This window comes from Amphiprion ocellaris, chromosome 2 (assembly GCF_022539595.1).
Source record: "Amphiprion ocellaris isolate individual 3 ecotype Okinawa chromosome 2, ASM2253959v1, whole genome shotgun sequence".
NCBI classification, from domain to species: Eukaryota; Metazoa; Chordata; class Actinopteri; family Pomacentridae; genus Amphiprion; species Amphiprion ocellaris.
In genome coordinates, this window is record NC_072767.1 from 20,925,817 (window position 1) to 20,952,878 (window position 27,062).

At 40.3% G+C, this 27,062-nt stretch overlaps 1 protein-coding gene and 1 long non-coding RNA gene across 6 annotated transcripts in view; one reads left to right on the top strand and one right to left on the bottom strand.

The window, feature by feature from the left end:
* The first annotated feature begins 1,013 nt into the window (after positions 1–1,013).
* On the top strand, positions 1,014–2,809 carry LOC129350880 (uncharacterized). Its single transcript, XR_008604457.1, has 2 exons — positions 1,014–1,197; positions 2,136–2,809. It is a non-coding gene; the product is annotated as an uncharacterized LOC129350880 (long non-coding RNA).
* Positions 2,810–11,552: 8,743 nt separating this feature from the next.
* pde4ba (phosphodiesterase 4B, cAMP-specific a) overlaps positions 11,553–27,062 on the bottom strand; it is a 204,834-nt gene continuing 189,324 nt past the window's right edge. For 4 of the 5 annotated variants that reach the window (XM_055015852.1, XM_055015857.1, XM_023290081.3 and 1 more), the window contains 8 exons: positions 21,926–22,019; positions 18,343–18,626; positions 18,060–18,224; positions 17,185–17,284; positions 16,901–17,055; positions 16,666–16,788; positions 15,873–16,055; positions 11,553–15,752 (listed from right to left, as the gene is read on the bottom strand). In XM_055015852.1, coding sequence (XP_054871827.1) covers positions 15,306–15,752; positions 15,873–16,055; positions 16,666–16,788; positions 16,901–17,055; positions 17,185–17,284; positions 18,060–18,224; positions 18,343–18,626; positions 21,926–22,019 — 1,551 coding nt within the window. In that variant the 3' untranslated portion in view covers positions 11,553–15,305. Of the gene's footprint in view, positions 15,753–15,872; positions 16,056–16,665; positions 16,789–16,900; positions 17,056–17,184; positions 17,285–18,059; positions 18,225–18,342; positions 18,627–21,925; positions 22,020–22,844; positions 23,348–27,062 lie in introns of those variants that run through there. The other variant, XM_023290083.3, reaches the window with a different exon arrangement.

Sequence of the window (27,062 nt, forward strand, 5' to 3'; positions counted from 1 at the left end):
AATCCAACCTAAATTGTAAATAAAATAAACACGTAACAATTCATTCTGTGTTATTTTTCAATGTGAGTCAGTGAGTGACCGGTGACTGGCTGCTGCAGCCAATGATGCGATTCACATACATATTTACCATAGACTGTATATAATGGTATTTACGCAGCTAATCAATGTCAGGCATCCTTATGTGCAGCCACCGTTGTTCTCATAGGTATGAATGAGTAGATAGGACACGCCCCTTTGAGCTGCGTGCTACGGCGAGGCTAAGCTAGTGGGAGCAAAGTTTCAGTGCATTCCGTTGATGCCGACGGCGTGAAAACGGAAACAAGAAGTATGCCGCCTCACTGTGCTGCATACAATTACACACTGTGTCGTACGATTGAGACAAGGAAACTCGGAAAGACTTTTCATAGGTAGGAATAGTTTTTGGCTCTTTTTTCATTATGAAATCTTGTTGAGAGCTTCCAGTCTATGAGAGCTAACTAGTTAGCCACTAGCAAAAGGCTAAGGTGAGCTAGCAGCTTGACAACCAAATACCAGACAATTAATAGTAGCTGTAGTATAGTTGTACAAGCAGTAGTAGTAATACTAAAAGTACAAGCAGCAGTAGTAGTATAAACAGCTGTTAGAGTCGTAGAAGTAGTATCAGCATTTGTAATAGTATTACAAGTTGTAGTAGCAGTGCCAGTATCAGCAGCAGTAGTTACTGTACTACCACTACTACTAGTAGTAGTCACATTGCTATTACTACCACCAATACTACCAATAGTAGTTATAAAGCCTAACTCATATATATCCAGATTACCATCTATGTTCTTCCTCCAAACCCATTTTATGATTGGGATTACAGGCAGTTCTTTAGGACTGCTCTCAAATAATTGAAATGTTACTAAACAAGGTTATACTTATCAAATTAAATAGCTCTAGTCTCCAGTATATTGGTGAATTCGGTTCTTTGTACTTAATTTATTAGCATGATTTTTTTTAAAATATTTTGTGTACAGACTTAATTACTTCTCTGTCTACTTTTCTTACTCCATGTAGGTTTCCCAGAGACTATGGGTTGAGGAGGAATTGGAAGTTTGTCGGCTTAGACCTGGTGTCATTCCATCAGTGTTAAACTTCCCGGCTCATCTTGGAAGAGTACGTGCCAGAAAGACCACGACCAAGCAGCCTTGAGATCTTAGGCAGCGTCTCCCTGAGGTGGGTGTCGACGGTGTTCACGGTCAGGTCTGTGGTAATCCTGTCAAAAAACAAAACAGAAAAAAATCTAGATTATAAATCAACATGTAACCAAAGCACTCTGTGTATAACGCCATAGTATAGGATGTAGTTCAGAAAATGTCAAAGTATAGTATGCTTTACTCAAGAATAACATAGTATGGCCTGTAGTTCATAGTACAGCATGTTGGCAAGAAAAAAAACAAAACATAGATTATTATGTGGTTCAAAAATTGCAAAATGATAGGATGCTGCCTAAAATTGTCATGTATGATATGTGGTTCAAAAAATGTCATAGTGCAGTATATTGTCAAAATAGTATGTAATTCAAGAAAACATCAGAGTATAATATGTCATCTAAAAAATGCCATAGAATAATAATTTCATTGCACAAGTAAAAGTATAGTAACTTTTAAAACTGTTCGAATTCTTATATGTTACTAAAAAAAACCAAAAAAACTAAAACAAAAAAAAGGTCACAGTAATATGTCAATTAAAAAAGCCTATAGTATAGCGCGTCACCCAACAAACATCATAGTATAGTATGTCGCTCTAAAAACGTCACAGTATAGCCTTTAGTCCACAGCTGTCAGTAGGTGAGGAGCAACACAAAAACAGTCCAAACACTGGTTTCCAGAGGGTTAGACAAGAATTTATTTGAAAGAGTAAGTTTACAACAACACAACATGTGAGGGGGTTAAAAACAAATGGGTGTTAGTAAAATAAAAATAAATCAACAGAACTAAAAGTGAACTTCATGTTGACATTGATGGGCATTCCAACCAGGAACAAAGTAAAAGATAATCAATACGAAAAAAAACTCTTCCTGTTCACCTCTTAAACCCAAAAACACACCGCAGTAGCACCCTAAACTAAAACTACCAGTGAGTTCCCTGTTTTCCTTTCTGAACAATTCAAAGGTCCCTCTCTATCTCCCCACACATCCACCAACCACTGGAACACATCTCCAAAGTTCTGCCGGTCCAGCTCAGCTTCCCCTCAGAAGAAGTTCCACCACCTGCCAGATGAAGGAGCCTTTTGAGAGGCAGCTGGCATCTTGATTGGACTGTACTTTGGTCTGTTCCAATCCAGCTTCAGCTCCAGAGACGGCAGGCGGGACGAGTCAACGGAGGCCGGGTGGACGAAGGCATGCAGCTGAGTACAATCCAGAAAACAACAGAGGAGGAGTGCAGGGCCAGAACAAGCAGAGTAGCATCATATGTCTCTTAGAAAACATCATAGTATAGCCTTTGGTATGAAAAAACGCCATAATATACATCGTATATTGTACAAATAACAAGTCAAAGGAAAGAGACATACATTGTAGAATTGTAGTAATTGTGGGCTGACTGGCCTTGGCAATGGTTGTCGGAATGTGAATAACACTGACCACACCTCACAGAGGTTATAAGCTGAGGCAACATCAACCACCACCAGAACTGAAGAAGCCTCTTGGATGAGAGGTGAAACGTCTTCAAGGAACCTTCTTAAAGTCCAGTTGGATTGATTTAAACAACTTTGGATGACTGATCTACTGATTATCAGTATTTTATTTTTTACTGATTTACGGTAATAAATAAATTTAAAAATGGTGCTACTTTGGCTCTGAACCTTTATCTACCTGTGGTCGCTCTGTCTTCTGGAGTGATTTGATTGGTTATACGTCACGAATAAAACTCCTTTAACTTAACATCTGTAAACAAAACAAAAACGTATCAACAAAGTTTGCTGTTAGAGTTTGTGTTCTTCTAAGTTTAACTCCAAGATTTTAAATACTTTCATTTACTGCAAATGATTATCTACTCCAAATGTCTCCCGAATAATCATTATCAGCCTTAAAAACCCACAAAACTCCCCTCTATACTGGACCACACTTAGTACAGTCCAGTTCCCCCTTCTATAAATCTGCTTGGAATCGTCCACTTCCTGTTTGTCAAAGTGGCCTTCTACCTGGACAGGTTTTGTTGGAGCTCATGCAACAAACATATTGGGTAACTGCACTTTAATATGGATGGATGACACTGAATTAGAGTCTGTTTTAATGAGAGTGAGTTAAGATATGTAGCTCTGTCATTAAATGTTTCTCTGAATTCACAGAGAAAAGTCTGAAATGTTTCCTAGGTTAGCGTCCCACATGTTCTTTGGCTCAGCTAAAGCTAACTCTCTCCAACTTCTGGATCTCTTGAGTTGCTTGTTGTTAAAATATCTTGCTAGAGGTGCTGAAGCTCAGAAAGTCTGAGATGTTTGTTCAAAATAAGCTCATTCTCAAGTCTTATCTGAACTGTCCTCTTTTGTTTTAACTTTCCCTAAACTTAGCAGTTAATGACAGAGCAGCACATCCAGACTCAGTCTCATTTATGTAGAGATTAAACTTCAGTGTCATTCATTGATGTTAAAGTGCAGTTTTTCAAATGTTTGTTGCACATGCTCCTGACCAAACCAGTTCAGGTGGAAGACGATGTGAAGAGAAAGCTCCAGAGGATGAATATCACACATTTACGTTGGAAATAAATGTCCTTTAATTAGACATTGTCATGCAAAAGTTGGATTTCCCTTTAATGATGTTCAAATCTTTGTTGAGTGTTTTGTTGATGTTGGTTTCTAAATGTTTTCTGACACTCGGCCCCAAAGATTAAAACCTTCTACGGCTCACAAGCTGCAACAATTCACACATTATCAACTATCTTTCTGACTAAACTAAGATAAAAAGTGAAAAACTGCCTGATTTCTGCATCATGAATGTAAATCTTTTTGGTTTTTGACATTTTATAAACCAAAACAAGAAATGAATTAGTGGAGAAAACAATCAACAGATTAATGGTCAAAGAAAATGTGTTTTCCAACATATATTGCTGAATTACTCCAACATTACAAGATACATACAATTTGAATTCAATTTTATTTATGTAACGCCAAATACAGGTCAAATTGTCTCAAGACACTTTATTTTTATATTTTTTGGTCATATTTAAAATATGACAAAGTAAGAAATTTAAACCTCTTGACCAATCCAATTTATTATTTGGTTTTTAAGAGACTAATCGACAACAAAAATAAGTTTCTCCACTAAAACTAATAAACATGAGGTCAAATAGAAGGAAAAGTTTTAAATACTGCAGTCCCACGATGACAAGAATAAAGTTTGTCAACAAAAACTAAATCTGCTGGTGGATTCCATTAAAGTCCTAATAAATGATAATAAAGTGTGATACTAAAGGTTTGTGGTGCTAAAAATGTCCAAGTAAAGATATGAAGTTGAACATCTGGATGGAGGTTGATAAAAGTTGACCTTATTTCATTTCTCTGGAGCGACTCCATGGATTTTATGGATGGTGGTTAAAGACCTGCTCTTCTAGTGGTCTTCCTTCTAGTCGCTGTAAAAAGTCAGTCCATCCTGGCCGACTTCAACACCTCTTCATGACAAGTTGTTCTGCCTCCGACCTGGTGGAAACTCCAGAAACTCGGGAAAACCTGTGGAGACTCGAAGAACTCGTGGAGACTCGAAGAACTCGTCGGGCGGGGGAAGGTGTGGTGGGCGGTGAGGGGAGGTGGGGGAGTAGAGGGGGGAGGCCGCCACCCACCTCCCCGCCTACTCTCCGCCCTGACTCCACCCAGGCCCCGCCTTGGCTCCGCCCATGCGGTCACTTCAGGAACTACGATGCCAAAGGGACGACGAATTTATTTCTTTTCATCTGATCTGTAGCTCAGTGAGTTAAGGATTTGCCTATGGAGCTGCAGGTCGCTGGTTCAAGACCAGACCCTTCTTAAAATTTTCTCAAAATCCTGACAAAGACAAACAAAGAAAATTGCCGGTGGTGGGTCTTGAACCTGCGACCTTCCGCTTGGTAGTCCTCTTCTTATCCCCCTGAGCTACTCGCTCAGATACTAATTCTTCTTTTTTTTGCGCATTTATCATCTATTTTTTGTCGTTTTCGAGTTTTTTTTTTAACTCGAGTCTCGACTCGACCGTTTTTCTCAGGAGGTTGGACTTCAGCCTTTGTGCTGGAGGGTGGAACCCTCACTTCCAAGACTTTCCAAAGCCTCCACACCTCCCGAGTCCTCAGGACCTGAGCTTTCACACAGTCTGAGGGCTGAAATTTTCTAAGTCCCACAGTAGTTCTCTGTTAGTTTGAACCTTCAGACAGTCTGAGGACTGAAATTTTCAAAGTCCCTCAGTAGTTCTCTGTTAGTTTGAACCTTCAGACAGTCTGAGGACTGAAATCTTCCAAGTTCCTGAGTACTTCTCTGTTAGTTTGAACCTTCAGACAGTCTGAGGACTGAAATTTTCTAAGTCCCACAGTAGTTCTCTGTTAGATTTAACTTTCAGACAGCCCAAGGACTGATATCTTCTAAGTTCCTGAGTAGTTCTCTGTTACTTTGAACCTTTCCACAGTCTGAGGACTGAAATCCTAAAAGTTCTTGAGTAGTTCTCTGTTAGTTTGAACCTTTAGACAGTCTGAGGACTGAAATTTTATAAGTTTCTCAGTACGTCTCTGTTAGTTTGAACTTTCTGGTTAACAGAAGCCTTAAAACTTGTGACCATCAGTCTTGATTTCACATTTAGACCATCCATCTGAGTTCTTCTCAGACCTTCACCTGTGGGTATTTTAGAAATCGTCAACAAACTTTGATTCTCTTCACTGAACAGTAAAGTTTGTGGAGATCAGAAGATAACATTAGTTTGATTGATGCCTTCAACTACTAGTAGACTTTATCTGGAAAACAGTTTTCTGAAATGAGTTCTTAGTAAATCTGTCCACAATCAAACCAAGAACATAGAAAGAGGAAATGTTTGGAAAAACAACTTGATGTTTTCGTTTCAGACTAGAAAACGCTTTCTTTTATCTGTTTTTGCTCTTTTTGATCATTTTATTGTCTCTTCTGTTTAATTTGATCTTCTAAAGTCTAACTGGTGTCTTTTCAAATGTTTTGTCTTTAGTTTGATTCTTCTTAAACATTTACTTTTGCTCTTTTCTCACCTTTTATTCTTTTCTAATGTCTGATTTGATTTCCAAATGTTTTGTCTTTTTAATGTTTAATTGTTTTTTCAAATGTTTTATCGGCTTGTTTTTGTTTTTTTTTCCTTTCCCAATATTTAATGTTTCGATTAAATCTTTAAGGTTTTTCTTTTTAAATGTTTTACCACCTTTTAATGTTTAATTTTCTTTTTAAATGCTTCATTTATAATATAATATTTTGTCTGTTTAATATAATTTAATTGTATTTAATGTTTAACTTTATTAAACAGACAAAATATTGAATTAGATAATTCAACAAGATACAATACATGTCATTATGAAATTAAACAAAATTTTTAAAATACAAATATTAAAAATTACAGATAAAATATTTTCCATAATTAAACATTTAAAAAATACAGTTAAACAAGAAGAATATTAAACATTTAAAAAAACGCAAAACATTTAATTAGATTATTAAACCTTTAAAAAGACAAAACATTTAATTAAAAAATTACATGTTTAATTAGAAAATTACATCTTAAATTTCTTAAATCTTTTTAATAATAAAACTTCTAAAAAGTTTTATTGTATTAAGTTTTTTTTCCTTTGATTTAATTGCTTTTTGTTATGTAGTTTACTTCTTTAATCTTTTTTTTCTGTCAAGATTTTAACCCCAACCTTAAAAATGAAATAAACCCTTAAATCACAATGAAAATACTTCTGTTGTCACAATCACGAGTTAGTCAATTATTCAGTTTATCAATTCAACTTTATTTGTTTAGCACCTTTTACACAGATGATAAAACTAAACAAAGAGAAAAAAACTATGCTAAAGCTATGATTAAAACTCAAAAATATTAAAAAAAAAAAAAAAAAAAAAAAAAGATTTAACATGGTAATAAAATATGTTGTGTCCAGGGGATGGAGGGAGTTTATTGAAGTCTTCTTGGGCTCACATGGGAAATCATTTAAAATATAAACTTGATATTCAGTCTAAGGAAACTGCAGAGCGACAGAAGAAGCAACAATATCTCCTGTTTTCTTCTTTAATGAGTCGAATCCTCTTGTGCTTTCAGACCAAAGAACTACAGATTCTTCACAACCTGCTCAAACTCTCAATACAGGACCTCACCACACGGGTGAAGAAGGTTTCCGTCTCATTTCTACTCTGATGATCACCTTCTCCTGCTCAAACTGCTGACAAATGTCTCTGCTGCTCTAAAGTCTGGTCTCCAGAACTTCCTAAAAACTCTCAAAGTCTCTTCTGCTGCAGGTTGCTTTGTAGAACTGTTGCAGAAAACCTCACTAAACCACATGGAGGGGCCTCAAGATAGTCGTCCAAATGAAACCATACAAAAACCAAACTAGTACAACCCAAACGCTAAAGTCTCCTGCAGCCTACCAGAGAACCTCTGAGAACAGAGAATCAGGACAGGAACTCTTACCTTCTGGACAACCAATGTTGGTTCACCAACAAGAATACAGAATGTGTCTGACCAAAAACCTCTGAAGACTCACTACAGCCAAGATAAAGACACAACTCAGGTGCACCAAATCCACTAATCACTGCACACATTAGCACCATGTGCTAACTGTGGCTAAAGAGCCTCATTTACCAAGACAACTATCCAGTACAAAGCCCTAAAACACACCAAGAAACACATTAAAGACGATTTTACTGCTGGAAGCTGCAAGCCAACACCTAAAGAACAAACTAAAGCAAAGGAGCCAAACCCGGTTCTGTGGTGAAGAGAAGCAGAGGAAATGTTTGGCTGCAGCTAAATAAAGCAGGAAGACACTGAGCTGCTCAGGTGTTCCTGATAACACCAAGCAGCCACCTGGACAGCCAATAGGAACACAGCTTACTGGAAGTCCAGAGGGCTGGGTTAGTGAAGGAAATTTTGTTTAAAGTTGAAGCAGAAAGTTAACAAAGAAAGTTGAAAACCACCTTCTGATACCTGAAATCTCTGAGTTTTCACACAAAGAACACCTGAACATGTCAAACTGGTTCCATAGTAGAACCATCATTGTAAAAACGTCATAGTATGGTGTGTTGCTCAATAAACATTAGGACCCGGCTGTCAGGGGACAAACATGTAAGAAACATGAGAACAGAGAGAACCCAACCAGTAGGTCACAGTTTATCATCCCCCAGTCATCTCCTGAAGTCCATATGGTGAGAGACATCAGTATCTGGTTGTTAATTTACCAGAGGATGCTTATAATCATGCTGATGTGGTCTGTACTCTACAGTATTTTAGTGACTCAAAAAAATGCCTAAGTTGTTTTTTTTTTTTAATGCTTTTTAGTTTTTAATAAACATTTAACAGCCTATATGTGATCAATAAATGGCCTTTGCCTATCTTAAGAAAAATTCACTCAGAACTCTGATATGTTAACAGTACTAAATAAATCAATAAATACATGCATACACACAAAAATAAGTTAATACATTAACTGTGTTAAGATAAGATTTAGATTTTTTTTAAAAAGTTGTTTATGTTTTTGCAGAATCCAGTATTGCTCACTGGTTGGTCATTACATTTTGTTAGTTTGATTTCACTGTTTAAAATGATGCCACCTCTTTTCAGACAGAACCTGTGATAATAAAACAATACAAAATTTTTAGTTCTGTGTTAATAAAGCACTTAAAGCTTTAAGTATGGCTAAATGCTTTTTGCAAAATTAAATATATCACTCCTTAGGTCAGGGCTATTCAATTAAAAATTGACTCGGGCCGGATTTTCCGACTAAGAACATGAGCTGGGCCGGATGTTTTTAGCAGACAGTGAGCAAAGTTAACCATTTAAAATAAACACAAACAGATAAGATAACAAACACACTGGATGTTTATTAACGTATTGCCACATCCAAAAGGACATAAACACAATAGAAGAGCAGTACTTAAACTAAACCTGTGCTGAAATACTGCTTCTTTAAATTTTACATTTCAAACACACAACTTCAACACATTTTGATAGGTAAATACAAGCACAGGTTAAGGTGCATATGAACATAAAAACTAAGTACCGATTAGAAACACCGTCTTTTGTTTTGGTCACATCTCAAAGTGCATTAAAAAGTAACTTGCTTAACAGTAACTTTTCAGAACTTGAGACATTTTTCTTCTTTTGAAATAACAAAAAACAGAGTTTGTCCCTGTCCATATTTGGTCTCATCTGAGACAGTCACATCTTCAGTGCATATAATCAAAAAAATAAACAGTAGGCACAGTGATAGTTACTATCCCTTTGAAACGAAATAAAGCTGACATCAAAGTGCATAATAAAGTGCAACTAAGTGAAATAACTGTCAAAACAAAATGTCTTTCTTAAATATTAAACTTATAATAAGTGAACAGAAAATAGTCACATAAATACATAAAACTACCTTTAGTGTCTGCTACAGCACGCTGCTTTGTTGCACTTACCAAGTCTAGAAGACATCTGTGGCGAGAATGTTTGACGTGTCAGACAGGAGTACCTGTTTGATAGCAGATGTCTTAACTGTATCGTCCGTTAAAACTTCATCCACGACAGCCAACATGCAGTCCTTCACAGTTTCTGAGTCTGTGAACAGCCTCTTTTTCGTGGCCCTTTCCTGAGCTGTGCAGGTCCGCTTCATTGTAGTACAGCTCCGGTTGTAAGATGCAGTCAAACTCTGAATTATAGCCGCTCTCTCATGACATCCCTCGGGAAAGTTTGTCTGAAACGCGGCATGTTTTTTCAATGTGGTGTCTTCGGACATTATAATCTTTCAGCGCTGCAAAGCACTCGTTGCAGAGTAAACGCATTGGCTTGGCGTTCGGACTTTGTGGTAAATAAATAAATACTTGTCAGTCCACGCAGGATTAAACCGACGGTTTTCCTCGCCGATTTGTCGTTTCAGGATAGAAAAAGACATGCTGCTATTTTCGCCTGTATAGAACTGCTAATGTTAACTTTTCAAACGCGTCTCCTCAACACAATGCATTGTGGGTTAGTTGCTGGGTTACGGTAAATGTTGCATTCAATGTTTGCAGTAATGTTGGATTTTTTGTTAGAACTTGTCAGTGTTACTGAAAGATGTTTTTCTCGGACCCAAGTCCCAATCACTCGGCAGTTGCTTTAGGGCCACTCGAGGGTTGCTTTCGGGTCGCATGTGGCCCGCGGGCCGCTAATTGAATAGGGCTGCCTTAGGTGGTAGTGGCCCCAAGTTCAGTAAAGTTGGAAAGATATTCACAGATTCAGACTTCCAGCATCAATAACTCATTAGATATAGGTTGTCAAAACATAAACCGTGCCTCTTTCCCATTGTTGCAAGGCAGACAATGTGCTACAAGCCCAGTTTTATCAAAAGTAGCTGTCTTTGAAGCTACAGGAATAACATTGGTGTCTATGGAGTGAACAGAGTCCGTCTGCAATTTGCAAAACCGCTGCAACAGTAAAGAGAGACAAATATTCAATAACTTCACTCTTATACATTGTAGTGTCACTAAAATCACTGCAGCCTTCAACTGGCTCCTGTTGACAAAGTGTTTTATCAGAAATGTAAATGCTGTAATTTGATTCTTTTAATGAACCATGTAACTTGAATGGATGTGATGCTGGTGTGACCACAGTGCACACATCTGATGTTGCTCACAGTGGTCCAAGGGACGCTCAGGGAGTTTATGTGTTTGCTCAGACTCATGAAAAATTACAGGGAACATTGGTCGCAGGTCATGGGTCTTACAACAGGATAATGAGCCAAAACACAGCTAAAAACAGCCAAGAATGGCTAAGAGGAAAACATTGGACTATTCTGAAGTGGCCTTCTATAAGCCCTGATTTAAATCCTATTGAACATCTGTGGAAGGAGCTGAAACATGCCGTCTGGAGAATGCACCATTCAAACCTGAGACAACTGGAACAGTCTGCTCATGAGGAGTGGACCAAAATACCTGCTGAGAGGTGCAGAAGTCTCACTGACAGTTACAGAAATCATTTGAAGCTCTCAATCTGTGCCCTTATTTTGTACTTCTTGTTGAACAATTTCATGTAAATGATGTGAAACCTTTTGACTTCAATCTATTGCAGTCTAATTGTATTTTTTATGAGCAATATTTCCCTTTCTGTAAACTGGTTCAAGCTTGTTGGTCAGCTTAGGTGTTAAGAGCAGCAGAGGCCTCCGGGGACCACTAGGAGGACCACCGTTGGTACTGTTGTACATACAGGCTATTTTTTATAGGATAGGACCCAGGTGCTCAGTAAATACAGTTTTGTATTGTGAGACAGCCTAATGAAACATGACAAACACGTGGGAACCCACCAGAAGCATGAATGTGACCCAGTTTGTTATATTCATAGTGGAGAAAGGCAAGGCTATGAGGGGAAAAACCAGCAGAAACAGATGGAATATATTCATGCTTTGCTTTTAATCACTTCATAGAAAAATTATTTCAGATTTATTTTTGAACACAATATACAATATAATACCATACATTGTGTGAAACATTTAATAACCCACCTGCAACAACCGGCGGACTTGAACATAGTATTGACAGTTAAAAAAACCCATCTCTCATGCAGATAGTGCTAAATCTGGCTAACCATTTGGACACAACTAGGACCAAAAAAAAAAAAAAAAAGCTTGAACATAGATAAACAATGTTAATACTGACAAATTTGAATTTCAAAACTGCTAACAAGTTTGGTCAGAAAGAGTTCACACATTACCACAATCAGTTATATAAGATCATGTTTTGTTGTTAATTCAGAACAATTCACGTCTGTGCTGGGCGTATTGTAGCATGCTACCAATACCGTCCCCATGTTATCTACTTTTACAAGAAGTGCGTTAAGTGTAAAAGGAGACAATCGCTTTGTGTTTGTCAGTCGAACCTGTATCTGGCCTCGTATATCAGCAATCTGCATTCAAATGCTGGATGGAGAAGCTTAGGTTGTGACAAGTCGCCGAGAGAAAATAACCTATTTGTACTTTGAAACCAAGCACTGACAATGCTTCGGTGTAGCTAGCTTGTATGTATCCTATATCCAAGCCTATGCAGTTTAACATGTCCTCTATGTCGCCTCTGGGTTACCAAACTGTTGATGTCAGATGAAAACCTTGCACCTTAAAAACTCAGTTGGTCCAAAATTTTTTTTTTTTTTTTGGCAAAAAGGAATGATAAAATGTAATTTTAAAAAGAGGATGAAGTCGACTGTATAACTCTGACTGTTATTTAAGAATTATGATTAAAGTGAAATTGAACACAGAAAAACAAATTGACAACATTTTCCTTTAATGTCAATGCATAATAGTAAAATTTAAAGTTCCTTTCTCATTCTCCTATCTGTGACATGATATTAAATGATAACTAGATTTTTCATCTACAAATTAAAAACAACAGCTGTTTGGAGTTGCAAGGTTTTTATATGACAATAACATGTCTCTTTAGCTGCTGCTCTGCTGGGCACTCAAATATTGTGCGAATATATACTTAGATATATTTCTATATATTTATATATATAAAAACAATATATAATACATATATGAAAAGACTCTAATCCAGAGTCTTCTACACATTAGACACCACCACTTCCAGGTAATGCAAGTGCATATAAATTAAAATAGATTTTACACTGAACCAGTATTTCTTAGGGGTGCAACAGTACACAAAGTTCAGTATGAACCTCTGTTTTAGAGTCACAATTTGGTACATTTTCAGTACAGCAGAGAAAATAACACAACGCATTATTTTTCTTTCTTTCTTTTTTTAAATCAATTTTTAAAACATTTAAAAGTGCATTACTGGCCATAACTGAGAGCACAGCCATCTTGTTTAAAAATGACTTTATTGTAATTTTCAGTGTGAGCAGAGAAGTCATAGACTGAATTTCAAGCTTGTTGGGTAGTGTGAGGTAACACATACATGCTTAATAAAACTGGCACAGTGCCTCCTCCCTCCTAGCATGCTGTAGCTTATAAACAACTGTGCATTGCCAAAATGTTCCTGGTAGAGCTCACACTGGAGAATTTTTGTTGTGTGTTAACATATTTTGAACAGATTTCTGATTAAATTTTTTTTGGCTTACAGAGAGTACCGAACCAAGGAAATTCATACTGAACTGAATGTCACATACCGAACTGTTCGGAATGATTAGACGTACCGTTACACCCCTCGTATTTCTTATTTACAAGCTTAAAGTATAGAATAAATACACACTGTTATAAACAGCAAAAAGGACCAACTTGAGCTCCTAGCGACAAACAGTAGAGACACAGGTGTGGAGTGATGGGGGTAAGGCCTGATGACATAGTCAGCTCATCTAGACACATACATACAGAAACGCCCACGCATACAGAACATACATACACACTGCACACAAACGATTGCCACTTAAGCATGCTTCAGTGAAATTAGATGAAGTACCTTTGAGTATCAGTAAACCTACATGAAAATGCAGACTTGTGATTACAGATGCAACTAGGGCATCTAGAAAACTCAGTCGTGAAAGCCACAGGAGCAGAAATGGGTGGCCTGCAAGCCATTTTCAGACCATCTTCTCCAACGCAGTAGTGAAGAAACACAAAGAGGCATTTTTTGGTTTGTGTTAAAACCGGAGAACCTAATTATCCCCCCCACCAAAAAAAAGCGTACAGTCTTGCCATGCTGAATCCAGCAGTTCTGTCTATGCCAAATCCTAATTACCCAACTGTCCTGGAAACCTGATACAGCTGAGAGGGAGGGGAAAAAATTCAATTGACGTCAATGAGCAGAAGCAGCACTTGAGGGATTTTTATCGTGAGGAAGAAATAGCTGGCCTGATTGTTTTGGGGTCATGTCCGTGAAGTCCAGATGGGTTTGTAAACCATGTGAACACTAGCACTGATGAGGGGCAGAGAGAGCCTTTCAGACGGGCAGCTGTGAGAACACCTTTAATCATCTGGTCTGGGCCTGATTGCAGAAGGGCAGGGGGGCGTTACATCAGACAGGTCTGGGGTCAGAACCATTCCAACTAACAGGATTATTAAGACTCTAGCATACTTGTAGGCTATAAATAGATTGACCACTGCTGTGCATTTCATCTTTAGCAGACTTGATTCCTGATTGATCTCAGAGGCTTGATGTCTGGAGCTACTTGCTTTAGATCTGCTTGTGTTTCTGCTTTTTTTTTATGTTGCGGTAGGTCGTGGGTTATGAAGGTTTGAACTGGGCTAACCTTCATTTCACACAAACAGGTTTTGGAGTGAAACCACAGGAAAGCCAGTTGGTCTGCAGGCCATTACTAAGAAAGCGTGAAGATGTATTGACAGTATGAAAATACAGGCGATGCATTTTAGCATGCCTGTGACATTCAGTAACTGATACAGAAAGCAACAAACTAAACATGCAACATGAACGATGGATCAACAAAAGCGCTTGAATTTCACGTGTAAAGAAGAACTTGTGCTCAGATTGAAAAAACAAATTTGACAAATATGGGTGTTAATGTTTCCTATTTAAAATGAATTTGTCCAAGAGTTGTTTGTCAATGTTTGTTTGGATTTCTCTATTGCCCAATACATGGAAGACTGTAATCTTTTTAACATACAAAAAAGATTTTGCTCTTTTATATAAGAAAACAAACATTTCACAGACATACTAGAGTGTTCAATAAATAAAAAACTATTATAAAGACAATAGTAAAAAAGGCACACAAAAGTCCTTTGACAAATGGTACAGGAAAAAAGTAAACACTTTCTCTTGCTATACAAACGTGTCTCCATCAGTAGATCTTACTCTATGCTACTTCTAGATCATATATCTGTAAAAAAGTCTTAAGGTACAAAACTTCTCTCAGTAGTGTCGATGTCCATTTAATGCCAGTCCAGAAAAGAAAAGTAACCATTTTCCAAACTGGCTGAAATCCAGTTCCACTCTCAGTCTCGCCTGTCCATCAAGACTAAAATGTTCGCAGTAATTATTTCCTGAGAACTCTGAAGCCACTCCACTGAAACTGTCCGTCCGTGTCTGGCTTCAAACACCCAAGTGCAAGATGCCCCTGTGCGGGCTAAAACTAAGCCCTTGCTTCTGTGGGCTTATTAAAAAGCACAGCTGCAAGAGGATACCCCCTCTTTTTCCAAAAAAAACTTTCACATCACCACGTGAGCCTGATGATGGAAGCCCTATGTGTCTGTAGGTGATGCCTCATGCGTCACAATCTCTATTGCCGTTGTTGACTCGATCATGCCGCCCTCCTCTTGCTCCTGACCATCCAAATAGTCTAGGGGAGGAGAACGAGAATCTCCAAGACTATCCTCCTCCTCTAACTCTTCCTCATCTTCTTCTTCTTCCTCCTCCTCCCCTTCACCGTCTTTCTCGATTCCATCCAAGTCCTCCTCCTCCAAGGTCAGCTCGAACTGAAATTTCTCCCCACCTCCCTGTACTCCAGTACCTCCACTGTGTCCATGTGTGCCCTGGTCGTAGAAGGGCGGGGAGGGACTCTGGGGAATCATGCTCTGGTACCAGTTCCTGTTGTCCTCTAGCGTGTCCAGAATGTCCTGGGCATCGGGATGAACAAGATCGGCCCAGGTCTCCCACAGAGGGTGCACGATGTAGTCAATGAAACCCACCTGAAAGAGACAAATGAGAGTCAGGAGTGAGTTTTTTTTTTCAAGTTTAAAAGCACATGCTGAATTTCTACATGTCGTCTCCATCACAACTAATACAGTTTCTTGGTTTTTGTTGCTTACCTGGCTCTTTTCCACTGAGGCTGTGTGTTTATCACACATTGGGCTGATCTCCATCCCCCTCTCCCTCTCTCTGTCTCCCTGGTGGAAGAACTCCTCCATTATCCGGTCAGTCCACTGACGATATAACTCCAGGGATTTAGTGGGGTTACTCAGGTCAGCACAATGCACCATGTTACGCAGCACCTATAAATAATGTAGAGTTCCACTTAGTAAAAATGCCTATATTCTGTGTCGGACTCACCATTTTGTCATTTTTGTTAAAAAAAACATACCAGTGCATGTCAGATTATCAAAACTTATTTTGCACTATTCCTGCTTCATTTTTTTGTTGCAGTATCTTGTTGCGGCCAGAAAAGAAACAAATTGTGAAAGTATCTACACACTTGGGAAATGGTGAGCTTCTCCAATGTACAGTACCAAACTGAAACGATAGTGCGGTGTGTGACATAGCTTTACAAAAGTGGTTTCTTGAACAACAAGCATTCGGCTAATTTTATAATGTGCTTTACTATGAAAAGAGGCCAGTCTGGGAGGAACAGGTAAAAGTGAGGAGGGAGCACTTAAAGAATAAAAGATGGATGGACTGAGAACAGGAGTGATGGTGGGTGCATAGGTCAGCTATGTAGGAGGCCAGCTAATGATCATTGGTTGAGTAACCTTTGCCTGCTATTGATTAAAGCTATTAAAGGCAGTTAAAAGAGAGGTAGAGGGCTTACAGTTTGTCCAATCACAAATTCAGTTTACAGCTATGTAGAAAAATTAGTGTAATTATCTGTCTACAAGTAAGACATACCTGTATCCTGTCGGTGTAATTGTCTAGCAGCAGCACTCCAGAGCTTGTCACCTTCTTAGTCTCCACCATAGTCTTCAGATCAGCCAGTAGACTCATGTGTTTGGACATGTCAGTGGCCAAAACCTGGATAAAAGAGGAATTAAAACTCATGATCAGTAGAAGGTCAGTTTGGACTTATTTCATTTACATGAAGAGGGCTGTCGAGGAGATGACAATGTGTATCTGGACTTCTTACCATGTCGATAACCATCTTCCGCAGGGACTGTCGCTGCTTCTTGGTGAGGTTCTGGAAGATATCGCAGTTATCTTCCTGTAGCAGCTTGAATCCAACAGCCAAATGGTGGTTCTCCAGCACAGACTCATCGTTGTACATCAAGGCCAGCTCAGAGTCTGCAGAGTGATTATATTAAGTGAGTTGTTACATTGATTCTGCTATTATGTGCTGGAAGACATTCTTTTAGTAGGTAAAGCAACATATAAAGTGCCACTTTCTTGTGTAAACCAATATTTTTGACTTACTGGTATTGATCAGGAATTGGTTTGATACTCCAGGATGGTCAACATCGTGGATAGCCGCAGCAAAGATGGCTGCTAGGATCTCAAGATCTGTGAAGACTGCCTGTGATAGACAGGAAAGAAAGAGTTTAACAATTTCACAAGACAAAAAATTGCATACAAAACAGCAGTTAATCTGTGCACAATAAATATTTATTGGTAGAGTGTTTTGTAAGGAAGAGACACGAGACCTAGGGTTATACATGAAGACCTTGTAATCAAAATTTCAAGATTTTGTCCTTAATATGATACAAATCCAGTTGTTTCTGTCACCTTCTGCCTTTCAAGAAAAACAGCAGACAGCCTGGGTCATACAAGGATACAAGATTATTATTCTAAAATACATCAAGTAAGCTGCCTTTCTGTTCAGATCCTCAGTGAGAGAGTATAACACTGGTACAGATGAAAGACGGAGTACCAAGAAGGAATACATCACGATCTAAAGACCGGGGCGTTCTGACCTAACTGTATCTCACCAGCTACTCTCCAACTTCAGCAATGCAGTAAGAAAATGAATGCAGGAAAAAGTGAAAAAAGAGGCATGAGTATTGAATAAAACAGGGGAAGTTTTCTGAGTAAACTGGTGCGAGCAGGGCAAGGGGAAAAAAGATGATTCAATGGAAGGACGTTGAGCTCTTCAAAGCTTGTGTAGCAATCCAGGAAAGTGGCACATGGGGTGATGTAAGAGCTCACTCCTCTAATTTAGTTTTCCCTTATTTGTGTGGACGCATTGATGTTAAGAGCTGGATACGCTTTTCAGCCTCCAGAGTTGACAGATATACGGCCAAAAGACTGAGTGCAAATGAGAGCAAAATATGTCACTTTGCATGAGGACTTACATCCAAGGCTGGAGTGGAGAGGAGGATGTGTGTGGACTGAGCTACATCAGCAGCATGCAGACTGTTGTGGTAGGCCACATCTGAATGGTAGTGATCTTCCAGTGTCATCATGTAGGCCACAAACGTATCCACTGGGATCTTAAATGTCTTTAACAGGTCTCGCTCCTGGGAAAAAAAACAAAACATTGAAATGTAGTATTAGAATAAATGTGAGTAAGTGTCATTGAAACAAGGGTTACAAATATATAAGTGGAGACAAAATGTAGATTAAATCACTCCATACCTGGAAAATGGCGTACATGATGCAGGTAAGGGGTCGGTTGTTGGAGTATTCCGACACTGTGAAGATGTTCAGGCCCCACTTGTTAAGGTCCTCCAGCTCCTTGGACAGCAACTCTTCCTTATCGGTCTTGACGCCGAAGCGCGAGATGCTGCTGCTGGAGAGCGAGGGCCCATGGGAGACCTTCTTCACCCCGCTGATCTGTGTCATCAACTGTTGCTTCTGCTGCTTCTTCTTCTCTCGTGTCTTGGATGTCGGCGATGGGATCTCCACCTCATTCTGTTTGTCTGAGGGGGGAGACAAAAGAGCTCTTTGTAAAGGAGTGTGGCTACATTAAAGAAAAGATGCAAACAGCAACCTGTATTGTATTGTGCTTTACAATAAAAACCAGGTGGGATGTGTTGGCTGGTCTGACAGCCCAGGTGTACTATAAAAACACCTGCAGCATGTTCTTCCCTGAGGAATTTATCAATTCATTCATTCATTCATTCATCATGTGTCCCTCCATTCATTTGCTCATTCACGCTCCCTGTCATCCACCTGCAGTCTCTCTGAGCTCTCAGTGTTCATTCATCTCCCTCCCTCCCCGTCACACAGCAGGTGGCTCACATCTCATCTCCTGTTCTTTTCACTCTCATAGGTCAGTCCATTGACAGACTGAAAGCTGAGGCTTCAACACTGGTAAGGCAGCTCCGTGACATTAGTGATTCAAAAAGCTGTCGCATCTTTTACAGCTTTATCAATTCACTCAGTAGTGAGATTTTTATGTTTGTCTAGTTGGTCTATTCAACTACAAAATGAAGAATGAAGTTCAAAAATGAACACAGAAAGCATTCAAATCTTTCATGTAATGGTTCTTTGAAAAAAATATTATAAATGCTAGTCTTCACACTAAAAATAAACACTATAGATGCCAAGTTTCTTAAAATAGCCACACAAGGCTGTGTTTACTGCAATCACGGAAGAACTGAATGAAATCCTGCAGGGACTGGCTATCGGCATGTATGTGAGCTGTGCACTCATCTATCAAGTCTCGACTCGGCTCATCGCTGGCCTATCAGCCTTCCCCTGTGGAGGGTTATTCAATTACCAGCTGTAATTCAAATAATCACTTTCACTCTCATGCCCCCCCACCCCCCCGTCTCTAGCACTGCTTTCCCAGCCTTTCTCTCTGTCTCTCACTCTCTCTTCAGTTGTCCATTGGCAATTGAGAACGGGCAATTAAGCACTCTCAGACATGTGCTGCGTGGGAAACAAGGGGAAGAGCAATATATTGCCCGCTAATTTATTACAAGTCGTTATTATCGGCACTGCTTTATAGTGTTTGTGTGTGATGGAAAGACGGGGATCAGACTGTGAAAAAGAAGTTTCATCCATTTTTCTATTATCATTTCTGCCTAAGTGTCAGTACACAGTAAATGCTACACAGACTGTTCTATCGTTGACATGATAAATGTCTCTGGAGATTTTTAGCACAGTTATCATGGCGTGGGTTTCCTCATGCCATCTAATAAAGACTCTCTATTTGACTTACAATGTGTCAGCCAGCCACATGAATAGTCCCTCATATAGTCTGTTTTATTTCTCTGTCTGCTGTGCATTTCGCTATCATCTCATTTTATCTCAAGCTAAGCGGTAAAAAAAACAAGCAAACCAAATAATCAAGCAGACGGAGTAAATATCTGCTCTATCTGATGCTGCTCTGTCTCTTCTTTTCTTCCTTCTCCCTTCCCAATCCTCTCTCACCTCCCACGTTTATTTCGATTTCATCTGATTCCTTTTCATCCACCTCTATATGCTCTCCTGTGAGAGACAGATGCAGTGGGGAAGGTGGAGGGTTTTTTTTTTCTTGAGACTTTCCCCCCACCCCCAGTATATTCCCTAAGCTAGGTGTGTACTGCTGTTGGCTGTTCAAGGGGAATTATGACAGAATTATGCTGCGAGGACAGCTGTGGTGGAAAAACGGCAACACGTGAATGCTCAGCATGATGTTGGCCAGCAAACCTCAGTGGAAAGTCCGAAATCCTCAACTAAAACCACCATCAATAACAAAGTTTGGGATGTTATTATTATTACTCAGGTTCCATGAGCGCTGTTTTACCAGTCTGCCCTAACAGTAGCTGAAAAAAGCAAGTTGTCCACAATACAGTGAGGAGGATTTGTGGTGGATGTAAAAATGACCTCTTCAGAACCAGGCATATGGCATGAAAATGTAATTTCTCTGATTCTGAATGGATTCTTTTATTAAAATATTACAAAGCAGAAATGAGTGCATTGCTGATCTGATAATAATCCTAATGGATAGAAGGATTAAACAGTCCTGCTGGTCAGCTGAGGCCATACCAGGGCAGCTGTGCTGTTTCAGCCAATTTTTACCCTTCTCATTAATGTTTACCTGTTGTTTCTTTTTTTTCTACCAGCAGCAGGGTAATCCTCATTTCTTTACTGAAGCGATAGTCATCTCTGTCTGGCTTCTCGGGTTAGCGAGAGGGGGAGGGAGAGGGACAACAAGGTGTCCCTGCTGACAAAGATGCATTAAGATGGGGATGAGTCACCCAATCTGCTGAGCTTATATCACTGCCAGCAAAGGGGGTTCCTCTGTACCTCTGTTTTTCCCTTCACTGCAGTCAGTTCCTTCTGTCCCTCATTTGCTTCGTCCCTGTTTCCCCCCTCCTCTCCCTCTCAATGATCTGGCAGTGAGGGATCCACTAACAACACAGCACTGGATCAGGATAACAATCGATAGGAAGCAGAGTGCCTATAAATAGTCTTAAATACCTTTACATGCATTCTATATGGCATCTATTATCCTTTTTTTGTTTGTCAGTGTAAATTCCCTGAAGATCAATTACTTGTCCATTCTTCAGTTTTGTGCATTTGTCCTTTCGCTAATGTCGCACTTAGGTGGATATCTCACATTAAAAAAAAAAAAAAATCAACTTGTACTTCTTGTTACTTTGGCTTTTTTTGTTTGTTATTTTTCCCATAAATTAACAGTGTGGTTTGGCACCTGGATCATGAAACACTACGCGGGTGTCGAAACAACAGAAGCAATGTTTATAAAGGCGGCACGAATGCATGTATATTTAGCTATCGCCATCTCTTCTCAGATCTTAAATGTGCAACCCACGCTGACACCATCCAGTTCCAATTCACATATTCCGATTCTGGCTAACAAGCTCCCTTTCACAAAGCAACCAACAACCTTAGAGTGTTTTTTTTAAACTTCATCCTTGGAGAGATGTACACTTTTCACTTTAATTTTAATGGCCATTTCCAGCTGGATCCCATACACATCTAGACAAAGCTTAATGGCGCAGTTTTTTTATGGTACGCCCCCACAGGAAAGCCAGCCAGAGCAACTTGCACAGCTCAAAATCGTGCAAAAGACTGAACCTCCACAAAGATATTGCAGCAAAGCACCAGAGAAACAGGAATCTCTGTGGACCTTTCAATATTTTTTTTAACACTTTTACAGTCACCAAAATTATAATTATAGTCTGTTTTAATGTAAGGTGCAGTATAAAGACCCAACAGGTGATTTTTTTTGTGTGTGTGATTTTGAGTACACAAGACTTTCATTTACCTAGGAAGGTGTTGGAGATGAATTCGGAAACCTGATTCCCAGACCGACTCATCTCAGATAGGTGCGTCAACTCCCGATTCAACATTCTCTTGAACTGCAAGACAGAAAGAGAAGGAGGAGGGGAGGGACAGAGAAAAATGCCGTCAGATTCTACTCAAGGGAAAACCTGGGAGAAATTATGGTACAAAATTCCATGGAAAATACAACAGTGCCTGATTTTATTCTACCAGGTCAGATATATTGCTTAATTAAAATGCACAATCAGTGGGGGGGACATCGTATTTTCCTCTCCATTTTCCCTGAAATTAATTAAGATGCAGATTATCATTTGTTACCAGTGGGGAGGCCACCACCTTTTAATACCCCTCAAATTACCCGCAGCAGCCAATTTGTAGTTTTATTACCCAGAATCACATTTCTGGGGCCTCTGTGGTAATTTTACTTACATCAGTGTGGAAGAATTTTGATGATGTCAGAGGAAAATCTGTAAACTGCTCGCAACATTGCCCTTTCACGTATTTTTATACATTCTGAACAGTTTCATGTTGATAAAACAGTCGTGGTAGACACATGTTTGTCAAAGTACATGGAGACCCAGGCACTGCAGCAGCAGCTGTTTATGACAGACTGATGCGTGCACAAGCATACACACTGACACGCACACAAACAGACACACAGCTCTGCAGAGGGCTCAAGATGGAGCCTGAGCCACAAAACACCATTCTGTCAGACCCCCCTCCCTCACCATGATGGAAATATCTCTGCACAATATCCCAAAAAGCTTCACACAAACAGCGGATATTATCTAAGTGTGACCTTTCTATAGAATAAGCCTCTATTACAATAGAACAGCAGCACAGACAGGCACAATGAAATGAGTGCGGTATCCCGAGAAGCTACGTAGATTTGCGCCACACACCTTAATGTAACCCCAAGACACCGACAGCAGGTAATTGGCTTCAGGCATTTTGGACCCCGTTTTCTCGTTCCTACACAAAGCCAGAACTGTAATCCAACAGAAAAAAAAAAACAGAGGCAGACGAACAGGATTCTCTCAACACCAAAAAAAAAAAAATCCCCTCTTCTCTCCTCTTGTTTCTCTTCTCAGCAGCTAAGAGAGCAGCTTGATGATGGCTCACTCTCCCTCTTAGCAGCAGAAAAGGGCCAGCTCTGAGTCTCCATGCTCGGGGATGGAGGGACAGATAGATGGACGGATGTGTGGAAAAGTAGGCGCTGTAGCCAGACGAGGCGACGAGGAGATCCAGCAGGCTCAGTGGATCAGCTGGAGCCGTGAGCTGGAGACTCTCAGCGCACTGATGAATAATGGAGAAGGAGCAAGGGAGGGAGGAGGGATAAAACCAGCGATGGAGACAGGAGGAGGAGGAGACGGAGGAGGAGGGAATGAGGCAGCGATGTTCATCTGACTGGAGGGGGGGTTCCTCCACTGGATTTGTCTGGCTTCGCTGCTCTCACTGCTGTAGCGCTCACTCCCCCTCTTTCTCTTTGCCCCTCTCTCTCTCTCTCGCTGTCTTCCCTCCCTCCCACTTCTGTCTCTTTTCCCCCTGCTGTAGTCTGCCAGCCCCAGCAACACACTCTAGTCAGAACACATGATTTGACAGAAAGTGGGGAGATGGGGGGAGCCCTAATTACAGCTTGGCATTGGTTTATATGTGAAATTCTGAGGGGGGTGTTTGAGTGATTGACAGTTAATATCTAGACTTAGACTGTCCCTCTTTTGCTATTTTTCCCCCCCAGCTGTGCAGCCACTGCAGATAAGTTTCATTCTCTTCATTTTCCAGGCCCTGTAATTCTCTCTTAAAGTCATTTTTATGAAGTCAGCCATTGTGAAGGAATGTCACTGAGCTGTAAAACTACGCCTCCCCTCTACAGTAAAACAATGAGGCATGAGGAAAGGGATGTGGCACGTTTTGAGCAATGTGAATGTACAGCGACTGTATTTTTATGGCTATTATCTCTATTATCACCCACTCCTATTCCACCTCCCTCCTTTGAGTCGTCTGTTGTCTCCTGACATCCAAGTGCGGCAGCCATTGTGAAGAACTCATAAGCCTGTTCATTATCCGCATCCCATAATAATATTAGACGCTGACAGGGTGTCTGTGGATGGCTATTTTTACCCGCCAAGACACAAGCGCAGAGTGGGGAAGATGGTCAGAGAAGGGGACCGTAAAAAAAAAAAGAGAGAAGGGAGAGATGGCAGATAATTGCATCCTTACCCAATTTAGGTGACATGAGCCCGTGGTTTTCTATCTGGCTGTGAGTGAGTGAGTGAGTGTGCCAATTACCAGAACACCCCAACGCCATGGCAACAGCATTAGGCAGCCAGTGCAAGGCTGTTTTGAAAGGAGGAGAGGAAAGGAGAGAGGAGAGAACAGTGGAGAGGCTTCCCCTTTTCGTTCCCAGGCAGACATGTGGTGTAGCTGCTGAGCTGTCACGAGGACACACCACACACATCGCCTCTGCTCACATCCACCGATGCACGGGCTGAAAACTGCCCCCCCGCCACCTCCTCGGTTCCCTCCCTCTCAGCTTTGCCTATCCCTCACTCGCCACCACTTACATGTCAATTTCTCTCCCGGCTGCCACTTGCCAACACAGTCATCAATCTCTGTGTCTGTCTGCCTTGCTGGCAGAATCAATGGGCTGTCCTTGGAGCAGGTGTTGATACTGCTGCAGTGTACAAGGCTGAGGCCACCTGACTGTAATATACTGTTACATCAGTGCCAATTGCCAATTTCCAGGCGCGTTTGTGCTTTTGTCAATTTTTTGTTGTTGTGGATGGCTGCGACGCTTCACTAATGAGAAAATGTACTTCTTGCCAGTTTAGAGGCATTCCACCGTAAACAGAAGTTCCCAGAGAACCTCTCAGTCCGATATATGTGTGTGTACATGTTTGGAAAGATGAGGGGGAGATCAAAGCTTTCCCGAGAGGATTCCGGATTATCCTCCCACTGAGGGAAAGAACCAGAAGCAGGGAGGTAGGATGCAAGAAAAGAAAAAAAAATGTTAAAAAAAAAAAAAAAAAAAAAAAAGAAAAAGAGAGGAGGCAGCCCTTTATATAATAGCTCCCTGCATAATATATAAAGAAACCAGAAATAACAGTGGGGGATGTCTCTCTGCAATGTGTCGAAGAGCTCTGCTTCCCTAGAGGCTGCAAAATGCCTCCGTACACATACATACACAGCAGCAGCAGCAGCAGCAGCCTACAAATGCTATTATCTCCAGCTAAGCACAGTAGATGCTGATATGTCACATGCATGTTATACTTGTGCTTTTATATTTCTATATGAGTGTGTGTGTGTTTGATTTTGCTCATTCAGGAGCAGAGGGGAAGCCTCTTTATCTCCAACCGACACTGGAGGAAGATTAACCTCTCAGAGCTCTGTGGGTATCTCTTTGTCACATACCCTCAGAGTGTAAAGCCTTATTCTATTATTTTAGCCATTTGATTCTTCCCTTTCTTTCCCTCTTTGCTCCTATCGTGTCATTCTCACACTTTTAGCACCATATCTCCCTCTCCTAACCTTTTACTCTCCCCTCCTCATCTCCCTCATCCCCCTCACTCATTCTCTGCTTATAGCGGGTTGGGTTGATTCAGCAGAGAGCCACTGTGATAGAGGTAGAGAAGGTGAATGGAGCCTGTGGCATTTCAGTGGGGGTGGGGTGTGGGAGCACAAAACAGAGCTTCTCCATTAAGACGTGATCCCATCCGACAGCTCACTGTGGAGGGCAGCCAGGCAGACACGGAGTCTCCCTCCGACACGAGACTGAGCTCATGCACTGGCGAGAACACGTTTCTATTATCTGACTGGGTACCACACATCACACTGCGTTTCATGTTGTCCTCTCTCCGCTGATTGCTGTGTTCAGATGACAAGATTTCATCTGTGAATAAACCCGAACTAATGTACACTGACTTTATTTATAGTTTACATTATTTTGAGAAATCTCTTCCATAATTAGCTAATCCTAACCGCCCAGGGTATGGTAAGTTCTGTTAACATTGCTGAAAATGGCCACAATAGCTTGAAATATAAAACTGGAGCTAAATCCCACAGCCGGCATGTTTCTCTATATAGTTTTGGCTTAGAATCATCATTTTATCTGAAGTCAGAGTGAAGTTGTGCCTCTGAGCCACTAGTGGGTGCACTATACTCATGCTGCCATGGAGAAACCTGCTCTGTGTTCAGAGTTGATCGCTTAACCCTACACTGATAGTGTACAACTTAACTTATATTGTACTATATTAAAATTAAAAAAGCAAACAAATGTTACTTTAATCTGATCTGAATATACAATGATTGGAGTGTGAACTTTTTGTTGCGCAAAGCAGTAACATTAAACGTTCTAATTTGGGCATTTTTGTATTTACCATCTACAAATGCAGCCAAAAGCGCATTGAGCATCTTTCAGTGTAATTTCCGATTTTCAGTATTTACCGTAGTTGCTGTGACTTTTGCAGTCAAGTCTTTCTGTGGGGTTTTGTGGGTTGTCTCCCCCTCACTTTTACATGACACAGGGTGGTAGCATCGGCATGGTGTCTCGGACAGGTAGTGACATAACTCACAAAAAGATCAGGGAGCCTACCTACGTATGAACCGTGCGCATGTTGGATAGAAGTACAGACAACTCTGAGAAGGCAGCCTGACTACCTCTCACTTCCTCTGACTCACTCACTCATGCTAGTGTGTCTACATGAGAAAGAGTTTATGCATGTGTCTCTGAACCCATATAGTAAAATATATTGAAAAAGAGCTGTCAGCTTTAAGAGCCAGAGACAAATTTGGGGGGAGAATAATTTTTGAGCGGACTGCTTAATTGCCGTCTCTCACGCTGATCAAGGCCTTAGTAGAGACAGATGCGGTTTGCAACAGCATTTTTGGCTGGAGGCACACGGCTAACAGCCTGCAGAACTGTGCTGGAGCTGAGATTGCTTCGAAAGCAGAAAGCAACCCCGTGTTAAATATCAAATGGGCAGCATCAAACCAAGAAATGAAGTACAACAAATAAGAAATGCTCAAACACCAAAACATCCTTTACAAGTTTAACTCTCAAAGCACATGTATCCCCTAACTTTTGGGGAAACAAATCACAAAAAAAGATTTAGTTTTCACTC